At 39.3% G+C, this 18,118-nt stretch overlaps 1 protein-coding gene across 1 annotated transcript; it reads left to right on the forward strand.

Moving 5' to 3' along the window:
* The first annotated feature begins 768 nt into the window (after positions 1-768).
* LOC134810742 (uncharacterized) lies at positions 769-17,655 on the forward strand. Its single transcript, XM_063816784.1, has 3 exons — positions 769-1,329; positions 11,197-11,304; positions 15,942-17,655. Exons 1-3 carry the CDS (start codon positions 804-806, stop codon positions 16,025-16,027), a joined length of 720 nt encoding a protein of 239 aa, XP_063672854.1. The 5' UTR covers positions 769-803; the 3' UTR covers positions 16,028-17,655.
* Positions 17,656-18,118: the final 463 nt, after the last annotated feature.

The raw sequence follows: 18,118 nt of genomic DNA on the forward strand, positions 1-18,118 counted from the left end.
AAGCAGAAATATTTTCTAGACTTATAGCAGACCTTGGGGAGATTTCGGGATTTTTTTTGATGTATGAAAGCTGAACTATTTTCAAATGGCTAAGTTAGGATATGGGTCTCCCCTGAAAATAATTCTTTTAACCACCTAGGCAAGAAATCCTATTCTTTACAGAAAAATGACAGCCTTGTTCTGTCCTAGAACAGTCAGAACACATCTGGTAAACATGTTTACCTCTGGTCACCACACTTAGGAGAGGTGTAGACAAAGGAATATCTAGATGGTAAAAGAGGTAAAGCCTATGTTTTATTAGTTTAAGGAATTAGGAAGTTTGGTCTAGAAAGGCAATGACTCATGAGGTGGGGATGAGCACTTTTTAAGTATTTAAGTATTTATGGCATTTGCTACTACAACTGCAAAATGTTGACAAAGCAATTAAAGAGAAGAATTTTAGTTCAATATAATAAAAATTTATGAAAGTCAGACATTTCCAAAGTTGAAATGACCAACAAGGAAGTAACGAGCTCTTTCTCATAGGAAGTGGCCAGAGGGTAGTTGACAACTCGTGGTGGGTATTGTAGAAAGGATGTTTTCATCAGGAGAAAAAAACATTCTGATTGGAAAAGTACTTCAAGCAGAGGCAATTCAACACAGAGAATGAGTTAAAAGCCTGTTGGAAAGATGGTGGAGGAGCAAAGCAGGATGGTAAGGTCACTCAAAGTTGAGAAACTCCAGGGTCACCACGCTGAGGGGCTTGAGGACCTAATGGGAAGATGGAGTTGCCCAGCGGGAAGATGGAGTGACCCAGCGGGAAGATGAAGTTGCCCAGTGGGAAGATGGAGTTGCCCAGTGGGAAGATGAAGCTGCCCAGCGGGAAGATGGAGTGGCCCAGTGGGAACATGGCTCAGCGGGAAGATGGTATGACCCAGCGGGAAGATGGAGTGGCCCAGTGGGAACATGGCTCAGCGGGAAGATGGTATGACCCAGCAGGAAGTTGGAGTTGCCCAGCGGGAAGATGGAGTTGCCCAGCGGGAAGAACGGGTTGCCCAGCAGGAAGACGGAGTGACCCAGCGGGAAGATGGAGTGGCCCAGCCGGAAGATGGAGTGGCCCAGTGAGAAGATGGTGTGGCCCAGCGAGAAGATGGGGTTTCCCAGTGGGAAGATGCGGTGGTCCAGCAGGAAGACGGTGTAGCCCAGCGCCCAGGACAGCTCCGCTGGGCCTGAGCTCGGCGCTCTGTGCCCTGCTGGCTCCTGTGGCTGTGGCATCACTGCCCAAAGCTGCTGCCTCCCCAGCCCAGTGCTGGGTTGACAGTACCAACAGGAAGACAGCTGGCAAAAGAGGTGTGTGGTGCATGCGCTGCTGGCTCTAGGCCTAGCTGAGGATAGAAGAGAGGCTAAGGACTGAGTGAGCCTAGCCACCACTTCGGCCCAGGGTCAGCGGGCAGGGGCGGGGCTCACTGGAAGAATGTATTTTCTTCTGCAGCACTGGAGGTCTTTGAGTCTGTGAACTTGATTTAATACTTTTGCCTCCAATGGGTCAAATCTAACCTTAGTAGTTCCTCTCCTTCCGTCTTGGAGAGAGAAAGGAAAGCCTGGCTTTCCGGGACTGAGACACTTAATGAAGAGGTCATTGCCTCCCACCTCCTGGTGCCGTAGTTTTGCAGAAAGCCGCTCCTACCCGGATTCCGCCTATTTCCTGGACTCAGTCCAGGCCGACTCAAGAAAGGATAAGGGGCAGGACATGGTGGCTCACGCTTGTAATCCCAGCACTGTGGGAGGCCGATGTGGGCAGATCACGAGGTCAGGAGATCAAGACCATCCTGGCTAACACAGTGAAACCCCGTCTCTATTAAAAATACAAAAAAAATTAGCCGAAGGTGGTGGCACGCGCCTCTACTCCCAGCTACTCGGGAGGCTGAGGTAGGAGAATCGCTTGAACCCGGGAGGTGGAGGTTGCAGTGAGCCGAGATCGTGCCACTGCACTCCAGCCTGGACTACAGAGCGAGACTCCGTCTCAAAAAAAAAAAAAAAAAAAAAGGATAAGAAGGGACGTATTACTATATTACTATAGACCCCTGGGTCTTTCCTTTCCAGTTCCAAATTATTTACTTGTTTCCTCATTTATTTATTTATTTGGTGGTCAAAAGTGCAGCACCTGGAGGATGCTGCCTGTTTCTGAACTGCAGTTCCGGCGCTTACCAGCCTTGTGACCTTGGGCACATCAAGTGCCCAAGTTTCCTATCTGTAAAATGGAGTTGCTAATAATAGCATCTACTTCACAAAGCTTGGTTGAGGCCAGGCACGGTGGCTTACACCTGTAATCCCAACACTTTGGGAGGCTGAGACAGGCGGATCACCAGAGGTCAGGAGTCGGAGACCAGCCTGACCAACATGGTGAAACCCCATCTCTACAAAAGTACAAAAAAATTTAGCTAGGCATGAAGGCAGGTGCCTATAATCCCAGCTTCTCGGGAGGTTGAGGTGGAAGAATCACTTGAACCTGGGAAGAGGAGGTTGCAGTGAGCCGAGATCATGCCATTGCACTCCAGCCTGGGCAAGAGAGCGAGACTCTGTCTCAGAAAAAAAAAAAAAAAATTAAATAAAAATAAGTAAATAAGGCTTGGTTGAAGATTAAATAAGGTAATACACGTAAAGCCCAATAACTACTACCAATCATTAGTGTCATTACTGGTAGCAGAGGAAAAGCCACCCAGACTGGTAAATCAGCCCTTACAGGGCAGTCAGGGATGGGCTGTGATGGAGTGAGAGGGGCAGGACGGCAGAGAAACATGCCTCTGGGACTGCGGCCTCTAGGAAGTCCTCCCAGAAGCTGGATGCCCACGGCGTTCTGAAGGAAGGGAGTGTGTTGGTGCGACCCAGGGCACAGGCATGCACAACAGGCTGCGTGCTCTGAGGGGCTAAGGCGGATTTGGGGAGGAAACAGCCCCTCCCTTTTCTCAGGGTCCCTACCAGATGTGTTGAGGCAGAAAAAAAGCAGGAGGAAAGGGGTGAGTGGCTCCTCTTTAACTGTTGTGGCTGAGGCCCGTTTCCAGTGGCTGTCCATCCTTTTCTGAGAAACCCACTGGCCAAGGATTCTTTCCTGTGGCAGGAGGCCAAACGCTGGCTTTGTTGTGGATGGTATTTGTGAGTTCTTCCAAGATGCGGCAGGGGCCTCCGCTTGCACATTCCTGTGATCTGGATCTACCTTCTCTGCCTCCTTCAACTCCCTGCTTCTCTACATCCAAAGCTTGGTTCTGAGTTCCAGCTTAGCAGCCACTCGGGGGCGGCTGTGAGTAGCTCCAGCCGGGTTATTTTCCACAGCATCTCCTGGAAGTCTTCGCCATCCAGGAGGTGGGGCTGTAGCTGCCTTCTGGCGACCCCTGCGGTTTTCCTCCAGTCGTCCAGTTTAAACCAGGGGAGAAGAGAAGAGTATTCTATTCTAATGAGTGCCTCTACACTGTACACGCAATTCTCTTGGAGTCCTCCCGAAGCACCCTCTCTCCTCACCACCAGTCCAAAGATAGTGTGTTGACAGTCCACCCTGGGACTGGGGGTGCTGTGGTGCGGGGACAGTTATGGGAAGGCAGATCTTACAGTGCATCCTGGAGAGGGGATCTGGCCACAATGTCTGACTGTTTTCCAGTTTACAATGTGAGGCCATAGTACCTCCTTGTTTCCATATGTGGGTCCTAGTTCAGCAAAAGGGCTGTTCAACATCTTGTTCCACTTTTACTCATCCGATCTTTACATCACTGAATGACCTGTGGTTTGTTGCCAGGTTCCTTGACTTTGATTATGAACAAAAGGACGGTAACAATGTAAATCCTTTGGGCTACCCATTGAGATGGACAGGGACCAGGAGGGTATTCAGGTGGTGCCACATGGGCATTGTCTAACAGTGGGGAGGGTGGGCTTTGTCACCAATGCCTCAGGTGAAGCCCTTGCACTCCACTTCCTTCTCTTCATCATCATCACTCATCTGCTTTCTGACTCCATTTTTTCTTCTCTGTGTTTTTTTGCCTTTCTTGCCCCAAACATGGGAGTTACACACTGATTTAGTCTTTGTCATTTACATTTGTGATTCTCATTAAGGCCCATAACTTTAACACCATCATTATGTGGATAGATTCTAAGTACTTTCTTGTAAAGTTAACTTCTGTTCTGAGCTCCATTTCTTTGTAGAATTGAGCTCCTGAAGACTTTTATCTGTTTATTCCCCTTATATCTTGACCTCAATATACAAAGTAAACTTTAAAAATTATTATTGTGAATCTCTACCCATGAAAACATGCCCAAAATAGCATCTTTCCCAAAATATACACTAAGTTCACTGAGGTGTCCATACTTTTCTGCTTCAAAAAATGTTTGTTTAAGTTGGTCTCAGAAATGCTTGTTGTTTTTCTGAGGTTCTGCCTCTCAAGAATCAAGCTGAATTCTGGATTCTCCAAGAAATTCTAGATCTCCCCAATAGAAACAAATCTATTTATTCTCTGTCTTCTATTGTTGGTAGCTGTATTAGGGTACTTATCAGAGTTAGTTAAGAACCTACTAGGTTCTTAACTGCCAGAGAGCAGGTAACCATTGGTATCTCCAGTAAAGCTTAAAAGAAGATTTTCTACACTTGTTCTCAAATTTAATTTGGCTAATTATAAAACTATGAATAATGAATTGTAACTTATGGAAATATAAACAGACCATGTTGAATATTCACACTTTCTTTGTCCAGATCTATCTCCTTCTATCTGTACTTGAATATTTGATAGTCTACATAGAATATTTCTTGAAAGTAGGAAATAAAATATTTTCAGATTTTTAAACTGAACATTAGCCGAAATAAATTCTTCTATTCAATGACACAGGTTTCTGAATGAATAACTAAATAGGAACAGATAAGAACACCTTAAAGTCCTTTTGCTGCCCAGATATTTTATCTGTTTTGGCTTGGTAATTATAACTTACATAAGTATGCAACATTTCATTTCTTATTTCTCTAGAGTTACTCTACCTAGTAGCTTTCAGAGCATGTTAATGATGTATAGACCATTAGATAGCTCACACATCTATAATAAATTTAAATATTTTATATAGACTTAAAATATAACTAAATTGATAAGGATAGATAGGCATCTTAGTCTATTTTGTGTTACTATAACAGAATACCTGAAGCTTTGTGATTTATAAAAAGAAGCTTATATGGCTCACAATTTTGGTGTCTGGAAAGACCAAGATTGGGCAGCTGCGTCTGGTGAGGGCCTCATGCTGCTTCCGCCCATGGCAGAAAGAGGCAGGGGGGTGGACATGTGCAAAGAGATCACATGGTGAGAGAGAAAGCAAGGTAGAGAAACCGAGGAAGCCAGACTCTTCTTAACAACCCATTCTCAAGGGGCCTAATACATTCATTTCCCAGAAATGAAGCAGTTACTCACCCCCAAGGAAGGGCATTAATCTGTTCATCAGTGATCCCCATCCATGAGCCAAACACCTCCTACTAGGCCCCACCTCCCAACATTGCCACATTGGGGATCAAATTTCAACCTGAGTTTTGGCAGGGACAAACCATATCTACACCATAACAAAAGGCTATATTGTGCTGTGGTGACAAATGATCTCCAAATCTCCATGGCTTATCTAAGCTTTATTTATTACTCATCCAAAATCCATTTGGCCTAGGATACCCTCTGAAGCCACCATCCCTCATGTAATGACTCAGTGGTCCAGGTTCCTTCAATCTTGTGACTTTTGTACATCAACACAAACCACCCTCCACGGCCCTCCACAGCAGTAGAGGAGAGAGTACAGAAAATTGGGTGTTTCTGCCACAAATCTTTCAGTATGGCTCACTGGCCAGAACTGGTCACAGGGTCCCACCTAACTGCAAGGAGACTAGAAAATGTAGTCTTCCAGGTGACTAACTGATTCTGCTCACCAGCCCAGTTTAGGCGAGCATTAGTCATGTCTACCTCAGTTTGCCATTCTGAACACTAAATATTTCGTTTGTTCTTCTTTTCCTATGCAGCACACACCCACTTTGTCCCCCAGAGGGACAACACAAAGTTCCGTGGTTGCACAGCATTAAACTCAGAGTCTGGGATTGCTAGAAGTTGTGTAGGAGTCTCTACATTCAGTCTATACATGACTGTCTTGGGCTGGACACTTATGATTTAAAAAGAAGTTCTCAGCCCCCTCCCCTAACACACAACAAGTATACAACAGTTGAAGAAGAATAGGATAGATACAATAAACATTCAGGAAAAAAAATGGAAAATAAAGGTCCAGAACTGGTTCTTGCAAAACTAACATTTCCCTGTGAAGACATTGTGCTGGGTTATACCCTCTGCTAATGAGGTCCTGACTCTGCCCTTAGGAGGCTCTCTGAAGACCATTGTCCTCTCTGGGTTAGGCTCTGTTCTCTGAAATGCTCCTTCTCCATTATCCTTTTTGGTTAACTCTGACGTGGACATTGGACATATGCTTTCCTTGGGAACCATGAAGCTTTGTAAAAATGTTGCTTTTTAATAATCACAGTAACAATAATAATGCTCACCATGTGTTTAACGTATTCTTTTCGTAAGACATTAAATAAAATGCCAACTCTCCCCATCATCCACCAAAATTTTCTAAATTACCATTTATTGCATAAAAAAGCAGATGGAACTGGCATTTGAATCATATTTATCTGAACCCCAATTGTGTATTCTTTCCATTACATTTTTGTTTTTAATGTCATTTTTGAAATCACATTTTTAATATTGATATAATTGTCAAATCACATGCTGTTTGCAGATAAATTCTACATGCTATGAGATTAAGAAGTAATGCAGATAAATTCTACATGCTATGAGATTTCCCCCGATTTGAAGTTGCCTGCAAAACTGTAGAACAATATGGACATAGATATGGCCAAGATATGAACATTTCCATCATCACAAGGCTCCTTTGTGCTCTCTTTTGTAGTCACTCGCCCCTACTTTTCTCCTGCCCAAACTGCCTCCTTAACTTCTGGAAACCACTAATCTGTTCTCCATTTCTATAATTTTATCATTTCAAAACCATGATATAATGAAATCATACAGAATGTAACTTGCTGGGATTGGTCTTTTTCATTCAACATGATTCCTTGGAGATTAATCCAAGTTGTTGCAAGTATCAATCACTTGTTTTTTGTTACAGAGTTGTATGCATTCTATGAATGCACTGCAGTTTGTTTCGCCTTTCACCCATTGAAGCACATCTGGTTGTTTGCAGTTTTTGGCCAGTATAAATAAAACCATATAAACATGCATCTACAGGTTTTTGTGTGACCAGAAATTTCATTTCTCTGGGATGATGCTTAAGGATGCAATTGCTGGGTTGTATGCTGCTGAATGTTTCACTATAAGAAGCTGCCAAACGGTTTTCCAGAGTGGCTATAGCCATTTTACATTTATACCATTTACTATCCACCAGAAAAGTATGAAAGATCCAGTTTTGTACATTCTCACCAGCGTTTGGTGTTGTCATGATTTTTTATTTTACCATCCTGATAGATATGTAGTTATGTATCATTGGGGTATTAATTTACATTTCCCTAATGGCTGATGATGATGAACACATGTGCCTATATGACACCTGTGTATCTTTTTTGGTGAATTATCTTTTCAGGTTTTTTGTCTATTTTATATTTGGATTGTTTGATTTTTCCTGCTGAAATTCAGGAATTTTTAAAAATTATTATTCTACATGCTGGTTCCTTTGTTGGATATGTATTTGCAAATATTTTCTCTCTGTAACTTGTGTTTTCATCATCTTCAAAGATATTTCAGAAATCAAGTTTTTAACTTTAATAAAGTCCAGTTTATCTTTTTTTTTTAATGGATCATGCTTTTGGTGTTAAGTATAAGAACCCTTTCCCAGACCTTGATCTCGAAGCTTTTCTTCTACTATTTTTTCTAAAGTCACATAGTTTTACGTTTTGCAGGTAAGTCGGTGGCCCATTTTGAGTTAAATTTTGTGTAAAATGTAAAACTTAGGTTAAAGTTCTTTTTTTTTTTGTCCTGTGATGTCCAATTGCTTTAGCACCATTTGTTTCTAGGCTTCCTTCATGTTGGTTTCATTTATTTGTTATTGTCATCGATGCTGAACTGGACATACCTGCATATTTAACTTTTTGGTGCATTAACTAGGCTTTCTCTTCTTTAATAATTGATTCCTAAAAATATAATATTGAAATAACTAGTATGAATATTTAATATTTTGAAAAAATTTAAAATTATGTTTCAAAAAGGATTCACCAATTTATATTTCCACCATTAGCACATGAAGTTTGTATCTACCCACATCCTTAATTACAGAGAAAACTATCAGTTAATTTTTGTCAATTTTATGATTGAGACATATTTTTATTTTCAATTTGCTTTTCTCTACTTAATACAATTGTGCATATTTACCTAAGCATATTGATTATTTGTAGTTTTTTCTTTGATTGTGATGATATATTTTATTGATTTTCTTTTTTTCCACCTTTTATTTTGGATTCAGAGGGTACATGCACAGGTTTGTTACATGGGTATATGCTGAGGTTTGAGGTATGGATAATCCTGCCACCCAGGTACTAAGCATGCTATCCAATAGGTAGTTTTTCAGCCCATGTCTCCCTTTCTCTCTCCCCACCTCTACTGGTCCCCAGTGTCTATTTTTTCCCATCTTTATGTTCATGAGTACCTAATGAGCTCCCACTTATAAGTGAGGACATGTGGTATTGGTTTTCTGTTCCTGTGTTAATTCACTTAGAATAATGACCTTGAACTGTATCCATGTTGCTGCAAAGGACATTATTTCATTCTTTTTTTTGGCTGTGTAGTATTCCATGGTGTGTATGTACCACATTTTCTTTACCTAATCAACCACTGATGGGCACTTAGGTTAATTCAATGTCTTTGTTACTGTGAGTAGCCAAGCAGCTTTTCAACTCCCTTTCTGCCCATAGTCAGTTAGGAGACAAGCTCAATTAGCTACATGTTCTTACAGTCCAGACTTGTGGTTTCTTGGTGTAGTGGACCCTGGGAAGCACTGCTCAGACATCATGTAGAAGTAAAGGACTTATTTTCCCAGCATCCTGGAGTGTTGCTAACAGAGAGTTCTCCACCAGCAAGCTCTTCAGAATGGTCTGACTTGAAGAGAGCTGTTTTACCCAATGTTATGCCCTTTCTGGGAAGCCCACATCCATAACTGCCCATCACAAGAGTGTATAGTCCCTGTCCTTTGCTCCAGTTGGTGAAAACCATGATGTATCACCCAGCTACTCATGCCTGGCTGACGCCTCCACTGAGGCTGCATCAGAGCCCAACTTCTTTTCTGCTGAGTTCTGCTTCCTTCCCTTCCCTTCCACAGGTGTGTTCCCAGAGCACTCCCTTGAAAACCCCTGCCCACTAATCCCTCTTTCAGAGTCTGTCTCCCAATGGACCCAACCAGCAGTGCTTAGCAGTGCAACTCCTTTTGAAACCTAGTAGACTTTTGGTCTATTTGATTCTAGTCAGTTCTATTCGTTATTAACCACACCCAAAGGTCTTTGGTTCTTGGATTTGCCGTATTTCATTGCTTCATTGTCTCTCGCAACCCTGCCTCTCATTCTCAACTTGAAGAGGTGTCTTGAGTTGATCTGGAATCAATGGGAGAGCTACACCTTTGAGTCATTCCATACAATTTAGAATTTAGTAGATCCTATGCCCTTAGTTTGCTCTTTGCACAGAAGAATCTTGATCCACTGTGAGGCTTAACAATAGGTAGGAAGTCATAATCTTATTTTTATTTTTTTAGAGATAGGGTCTCACTCTGCCAGTCAGGCTGGAGTGCAGTGCCACAATCACAGCACACTGTGGCCTTGAACTCCTGGGCTCAAGCAATCCTCCCATGTCAGCCTCCCGAGTATCTAGGAATACAGGTTGCACCACCATATTTGGCTAGTTTTAAATTTTATTTTGTAAGACAGGGTCTTGGTATGTTGCTCAGGCTGGTCTATGTTGCTCCTGGCCTCAAGCAATCCTCACACCTCAGCCTCCCAAAGTGCTGGGATTACAGGCATGAGCAACCACACCCAGCGTGGAAGTCATAACTTCAATATTATCCTCTCCCCGAGGCTAACTTGTAGTAGGATTTTTTTTTTTCTTTGAGAGATCCTTAAGGTCCTTTATTAATGGTTTAAAATACTTTACATGCTAGTACATTCTTACCCTACAGGGATGACACTTAAATTTTACTGAGCCATGCAATATAGGGTGACTTCAAGGCTGAGGAAGGCTGCTGTTTTCAAAAGGATGCCAAACCTGGGCACATACTCAATTTCTGGATAAGCTGTCACAGGCAGCCATCTGGAATGAGCAATGGAAACCTGAGAACTTCCTAGTGTGTAGATCTATATCTGTTTCTATACATATATTTATCACCAATCTGGATATATATGAAATATATTATATATTTTCTATATAATCAGATATATTTTATATATAAGCGCATATTTATGAATGGGTGACATATATTTTAATATTTTATATATTTCTCTAATTAAAAATATATTTCTGGATACTAATATATACTATCTTAAGTATTCAGATAACCTCTGAAATGATGAAGTTTGTCAGTCAGTCATTCCTTTGTAAATTATAATATTGTCACTAAATTTTTCACAGGAAATGAGAGGATGCCTTTATGTGTGTGTTTGTGAGGGTCTGTGGATAAGGATTCATGTGTGTTTTTCTAACAAAAGAGCCACTCTGTTATTTAACAATAGAAGATATTTCTCAATTTGATTTAACATTTATATTTTCCCTAATCTCTTGCTAATTAGAAAATGTGTCTATGCTTTTCAATGCTCCAGTTCAGTACCCTAAACCGCAGAATTCCCAAGAGAATTGTTAGAATTCAATGCAAAATGGAGTTTTCCCCAAAAAAGCCAGCATTTCCTTCAATCTGGATTCAGACAGCAGATGAGGTCAAAGAGGCAACCAATACTTATCTCTGGAATCTCCATCAACCTAATCCATCCATATAAAAAAATGCCTATGCTAAGAATAAACTGCAGGTAAATTCAAGACTCTGATAACTGTGGGCAAAAACATTAGAAATTGAAATAAGGTGAGTTCTACCAACACCTTCTAGTTTTACAGGCAGAAAATGTGGTTTGCTATATAATCTGTATTAAAAACATCTTCCTTCTTCCATTCTGCTGCTTAGAGCCTGAGGGATGCTGGAGCCGTGAACTAGAAGGAGCTCACCTCCCAGAAAACTTTGCAGATCAGAGCTCAAATTCTTGCCTTGGATTGTGTACCTCCACATTTTTAGGCGAGCGAAAATTGAACTTTGGATTGTTTGAGCCACAGATATTTAGATTTGCATCATATGGAGAAAAATCTAATTCCAACTGAAACATCATCCCTCTTGGAGTAAAATCCAAAGCATTACACAGCCCCAGTGATCTGGTTACTAGCAACATACACCCATGAGTCTCCCACTCTGTCTGCCCTAAGGCTACCCAGACTGACACTGCTGGCTCAGGCCCTTAGACATTTCCTCAGCCTACATTATTTTTTCCCAAGAGAATTGTATGGCTCTTTCTCTCCCTTAATTGAGTTTTCTCTTCAAATATCATTTTTATTAGAATGGCCTTCCCTGATCTATATATTCATATTAACTCTATCCTCCATCTCTTCATTTTCCTGTTTTTTCAGCTTTGTTGTTCTCCTTAATCCTCATCATAATCTAAAATGCTAACTATTCAACACTTATTTGTTCATTTTTTTGCCTCTCTCCACTAGTATGTAAGCTCCATGAGTTCAGAGTACCTTTTTACCCACTGCTGTATCTCCACCACCTTGAATAGTGCCTGGCTTATTGTAGTTCAATGAATGAATGAATGAATGTGAAGGCACATCATCTAGACCAAGAGAATACAATAGCTAGTTGATATTATTATGTGCCTGAGAGCCCAAAAATATTGTAAGGTTTATGGTTTTCAAAAGTTAGAAAGCCTTACATAGCAAAAAAAAAAAAAAAAAAAAAAAAAAATTAAAACTGTTCCTTCTTTGCCAGAAAGCTATGGATATTCAATCATATCCTTTTAAACAGTACAGCCAATATGGAAGAAAATTGATGAGTATTAGAAATCCTACAGAAAAAAAAATGTTGTTGCTATGAAGTAAATAGCTTCAGCTGTAAGTAGGCAAAAAATATTTTCGTGAAAAAACAAACTAGAAATTCAGTATAAATTTAGAAAGCAAACAGTTAAGAAATTTAGTGTAAATTTAGAATTTAATTGTGTAGCATTGCTATAGACTTTTAGAATCTGAGATTTTCAAGCTCAATATTTTTTCTCAGTTTTATTTTCTATTATTTGGGATAAAGAAGCAATGGGCTTTCGACTCTTCAATAATCCAAATTTCCAAAATCTCTTCTTCTATATTACTGCTTACAAATTGATTATTTCTTTCTGAGCTTCTTTCTTTCTTGTAATTTTTCTGTCATATGTAGTCAAAAGCATTTAATATACACTATTACAATTTTATTTTCCAACCTTCTTTCCTAGAGTGACACTTTAATTAGCTACCTAATTTGCCTCTAAAATTATCTCAGTTTTGCTACATGTTTGCCACTGCACAACATAGTATCTTGCCTTCTGACTACTAAGCCGTTGACTTACACATTTGAGATACTTGTCAGAGCCAGACCCAGCTCTTGCTACCAATATTTTTATCAGTCAAGATAAAGTTGGTTATACTTTGGTACAAGCATGCCAAAATCTTGGTGGCTAAACACAGCAAATATTTATTTCTCACACACATATAATCTGCTCTGGGTTTCTGGGTGACTCTAAATCAATCCAGTGGGTTAGCTTTCAGGATTTTTAGACATTGGTGTATCTCACCCCACTATGAAGATTCTTCCATGACAACCACAGCAGGGAAGCAGAGAGTACACAAAATTATGCACCTGCTCCTTAGTGCTGCAAGTCAGAAGAGACATACATAACTTAATATTTTTAATCGATCATTGGATAGAACTATGATTTGCCCACATAAGTATGAGAGGACTAGGAAATGTTATTCTCCTGGCCTCCAGGAAGGGAAAGAGAACTGGATATGGTGAGCACCCGACAGAGCAGTGACCAGTGACAATAGTAATGCCTGTCACCAATATCACAGGCATTGGTTTCTGCTTAACTCCACTGTGAACTCAAAAGTTAAATAAAATTTTTCATCTTCTGTAACTGTCACCATTTGATCCAAAATTTAAAAGTAGTTATATATAGCAAAGGAGGTCAATTTGAAACATCTTTGAATCACAGACTATGCCAAATCATCCAGGTTGATTATCATATCACAGGAAAGTGCCTTTGGGTAACAGTTGCATGCTGTATTAGGATCCTAAAATTGAAATCTGTGGGCATTCTAAAAGGGCTATCATGGGTACAAATCTTAGTAATTATTTCATCATTATCATCATTTTTTTTTTTACTATTTTATTCAGAGCAGGAATGTTTAGAAGAATGTTTACAGTTTGGTAATCTTTCCAAATTGTATACGTCTGATTATAGAAATTGGTGGTACAATAATTCAGAAATTATATGTTTGGTACTGGAATGCATGATATTTTTTCTGGAGGTACTTTAAAATACATTGTTATATTTTATTTAAGTTGGGTATGAAAATATTTCACAAGATTATTGCCATCAGAAGAAATATAAAAGGCATTTGCTCCAACTTCACACACATATAGTACACACGAACTGAACACAGGATAATGAGGCCAGTACTGTCAAGAAACTGTCCAAGGAAATTAAATTGGATGCTGATTATGTACACACTAGAAAATCTTCAAAGAAGATTAAGAAGATGATTACTCTAATGACCACTAATGGAGTATTGTGTGATTTTTGAGTTACTTAACCAGTAATGGGGGTGGATTATCTCTTTTATCTATATTCTCTCATTTTGTTGTTTTAAAATTTATATTCTAACTATCCCTCAAATTATTTGAGGTGGGTAACACAAGCCTGGTGGACCTCTACTTCCAGCAATTGAGATAATATACACATAGTCCTCCTACCATAAATATCTATAAAACTGGGCGCCTATTTTTAGGTATCAGACAAAGGCAGTACAAGACCGATCCTTGAGGGAAGGGGAACACTTGAGGGGTGCTCCATCTCTCTGCCAAGGGCAGTGTCCCCTTAGCACAGAGGGCGAGTTGAAGGTGAGCCGAGCACAGTGGTGCAGGGAACTGGGAGGCAGAGACCAAGTTCTGGCCCCTGACACAAAGGAGCAGGCCTAACAGGTGCCACGAAGGAGGAAGCCACACACAGGGGCCTCGAGACTGTGTTGTCTCTAATAATCTTTCTTCAAACGTCATCTGCAAAATTTGATTTTCCCTATTGGAGTTTAAAACTGTGAGGTCCTGAAATTGGTAAGACTTCATTTCAAAGTTGTAGGTTTCCTCTCCCTCCACCTGCAGAGTAACACTTTAATTACATATATTAGTCATATCTCTGAAATAGTCTATCAGACACTAGGTGTTCATTCAATTTCCAAAGAAAAGGTCACCTTTTCCTGGGCAATATCCTCCCCTGGACAGAATTTTATAATCATAAATTGCACACTTTTAGAAGCTGTCATTACAATATGCTAAGATTCTTAACTTCTGGTAAAAGTAAGGAATAAAAGTTCTTTTATAAAAAATATTTTATTTTTAAAATGACAGTCATTTCTCTACTCTGCCATCGTATGCTATATTTATCAGAGCTTATCTAGTTATTTTTTCTTTTTGTGCTTTACTCATACATTGTTCTTAGTTTTCAAGTTGCCACTCTATGTTATAAAATACAGGTTCTTGGGATCCCTTCAGGTAGTGAAAGAGACTCTTTGTGAAGGAGCCTGGGAATACACTTCAAACAAGCCCCATAGGGGTATCTCATTATCAATTGAGTGTGGGGAGCTCATGTTACTCAAAGTTGGTTTTGTGTTTAAACATTCACAAAGGTCCCTTTATCCTCCCCAACCTGATCAAACTTGGTGTGTGAACCTGGAAGCTATCTGTATATCTATCTATCTATCTATCTATCTATCTATCTATCTATCTGTCTATCTACCTACCTATCTATCTATCATCTATCACTTTCAGATCAAACCATATTATAAATACTCACATTTAGCTTTATTTGGGTTATTACCTAAAATTTTGTTAGTTGGAGAACTACAATGAAACAGTAAAAACTAGAGAATCTGTATTATTTTCTTGTTTATGATATAACCTAGTAGCATCTGACCTTAATTTCCAGCTTTGAAATCTACACTTAGGAGAGAAAGATCTGCTTTGGTTCATACATTTATTCAAAAAGTAATAATGAAACAACTAATAGCATTGTTCTAAGCCTTATGATTATGACAGTGAACAAAAGAGACAGAAATCCCTGACAGCTTACCCTTTTCATGAAACTTGGCATAGTTTTAAAAAGGAAAAAAAAAAAAGAGAGAGAGAGAGAGAATCTTACCATAGAGTTGCCCCACTTTTTTGGGGGGTGGGGTGGGGACGGAGTCTGGCTCTGTCGCCCAGGCTGGAGTGCAGTGGCGCGATTTCGGCTCATGGCAAGCTCCGCCTCCCGGGTTCACACCATTCTCCTGGCTCAGCCTCCCGAGTAGCTGGGACTACAGGCGCCCACCACCACGCCCGGCTAATTTTTTGTATTTTTAGTAGAGATGGAGTTTCATCGTGTTAGCCAGGATGGTCTCGATCTCCTGACCTCGTGATCTGCCCTCCTCGGCCTCCCAAAGTGCTGGGATTACAGGAGTGAGCCACCGCGCCCGGCCGAGTTGCCCTGCTTCTTATGTACTAACCTGTGTAACTCAAAAATAAGAAAAGAATGAGGCCATTTTGCATTAGAAGTGCATTCAGTCAGTTTGCCTCAGAATAATTTTCTATTTTCTTAGGTGAGAAGACTAAGTATAACCTAATAAATAATTCTGGTGAAGATAAATCAAGAGGAACTTGGCTTGCCCTTCATGAAAGAAGCTAAGTGGATTTAAATTAGTTTCCTGAGAGTGAGGGTTGTTAAACACAAAATGAGTGGTTAAAAAAATAGGGAAAACCTTTACTGACAAATGCGTTCAGACATTATGATAATGTTTCAGGCAAAAGCTTGAAATCCTTCCTCCTACAACAGAGTATATGCAATCAAGTATTTTCATGAAAATTTTAGTAAGGCGTATCTCATTTTAGCCTAACGGAATAGCTTTTAAAAAAATATCTACCAACTTATTTCTTTTCCTAACTTTTGATTCACTATATACTTTAAAAACATTTAAAGTTATGTTGACTAAAAATTAAAGTAACAGATCTTAGATGTTAAATTTGTAGAAACTAGTCTCCAAATTAGTTTCAGGCACAGATAAAAGTTATATTTTGCCATTAAAATGTGGGTATTAAAATAACCAGTTGTCTTGTGAATTATGAAGGTCAAAAACTTTTGCAAGCTTCTGCCGCAACCACAGAGATGCACAGATAAATGAAGAGAGAACAAAGCCTTGCTTTAAAACCGTTGGATTTAAATTCTGGATTGGAATTAATGACCACATCAGGGAATTGGGATTGTTTCTTCAGAGAGGAAATCTACAATAAAGGCCATCATTTCTAAAGTATCTTCACTAAAATTTCTATAGCAAATATGTGAATTTGGGTGATTAGACAAAACTAAATATATTGTACTTAATATTTACAAATATATAATGGATATTAATATTGTTATAGACACCTTGTAATGCAGGCATTTGTATAATATGGAAATGGGAGAAAGCCTAAGTTTAAAATAAGGAGAGCTATTGGTACTAGGGAGATAAGCGTGATACTGTGACAAGAAGAAAGAAGATAGAGAAGAAGGCTTATTTCACTCAAATATTTTTGGAATTTGGAACACGTGAACATTTCTACACAGGCAAGGGACATTTGCTTTTTCTTGTGTCTTACATTTTTCTATACATATTCTGATTGATGTGCCATAATGAGAACCCAGATACTGAATGAGACGACTTTCTAATGATACTGAAGGATTCTTATCCAACTAAATTCAACATTGAGTACACTGCTCAGACAATGCAGAGTGATAGGAAGAGGAGCCGTTCTCTCAGAAGCACTTCTCCAGGACCTCAGACTTCTCCATAGGTGGGGCTGATAACAAGGCTATGTGTATCAATGTGACTAACTTTTGCATGATAGCAGTAGGGGATTCTAAAAAGGCAAAAAAAGCCTTCTGATTTTATCTCATAACAAACACTTCCAAATCTTTTGTGATGTCATTTATTTAAAGTATGGAAAGATTCCTTTAGGTATATATGATGCTTTAGGGAATAAATTACCCTTTTAAAATCCAATTCATGACGCAAATGTGTTGAACTGAATGTTTTCTAAAAATTTCAAAAGAAAATGTATTTTAGATTCTGCTGTCAATAATCAGGTAGTATGCATATTTTGTGTAGTTGATAATTCTTTTCTATGGTGCTATCTAATCATGCTATCATATGATTCATAGATAATTTATAATTCTTTAAGTATGTGACTTCATTTTTGGAAAAGAGAAAGAGAACTAAGTAAATGTATCTTCTTCATTTACCTTTCAGGAAGGGCCTGAAGAACACTAAGTCTGTGTTTAAAAAAATTTAAAATATAAAAATAAAAATAAATGGTATAAATTTAAAAAATCATGAAGGACACAAACATTGTTTATCTCATTGTAGTAGTCCATAATTTCTTAATGATGGCTATTACTTTATGCCTGATTAATGAAAATATACAAAATACTTATGACTTTTGCAATTTAAAGAGGAAAAATACAATTGTTTAGATAACAAGACTATGGAACAACTTTATACATATCAGTCTGTTGACTATTAGGGCACTAATAAGTTATTATCATTGTGACTTTGGAAAGTAGAATGGAAATTAGTAGAAAGATGCAGGGAAATAGTGAAGGAGTGAAAGCCATGCCATCCAAGTATATGCAAGATTGATATACTATTTTGGGTTGGAAACATTGGAGAAATTGTAGTTTCAGAAAGTGTGAGCTGACCCTGTCTCTTCCTGCATCCAGTAAGTCATAAAGATTCGTCTAGGA

This window comes from Pan troglodytes, chromosome 7 (assembly GCF_028858775.2).
Source record: "Pan troglodytes isolate AG18354 chromosome 7, NHGRI_mPanTro3-v2.0_pri, whole genome shotgun sequence".
Taxonomy (NCBI): Eukaryota; Metazoa; Chordata; class Mammalia; order Primates; family Hominidae; genus Pan; species Pan troglodytes.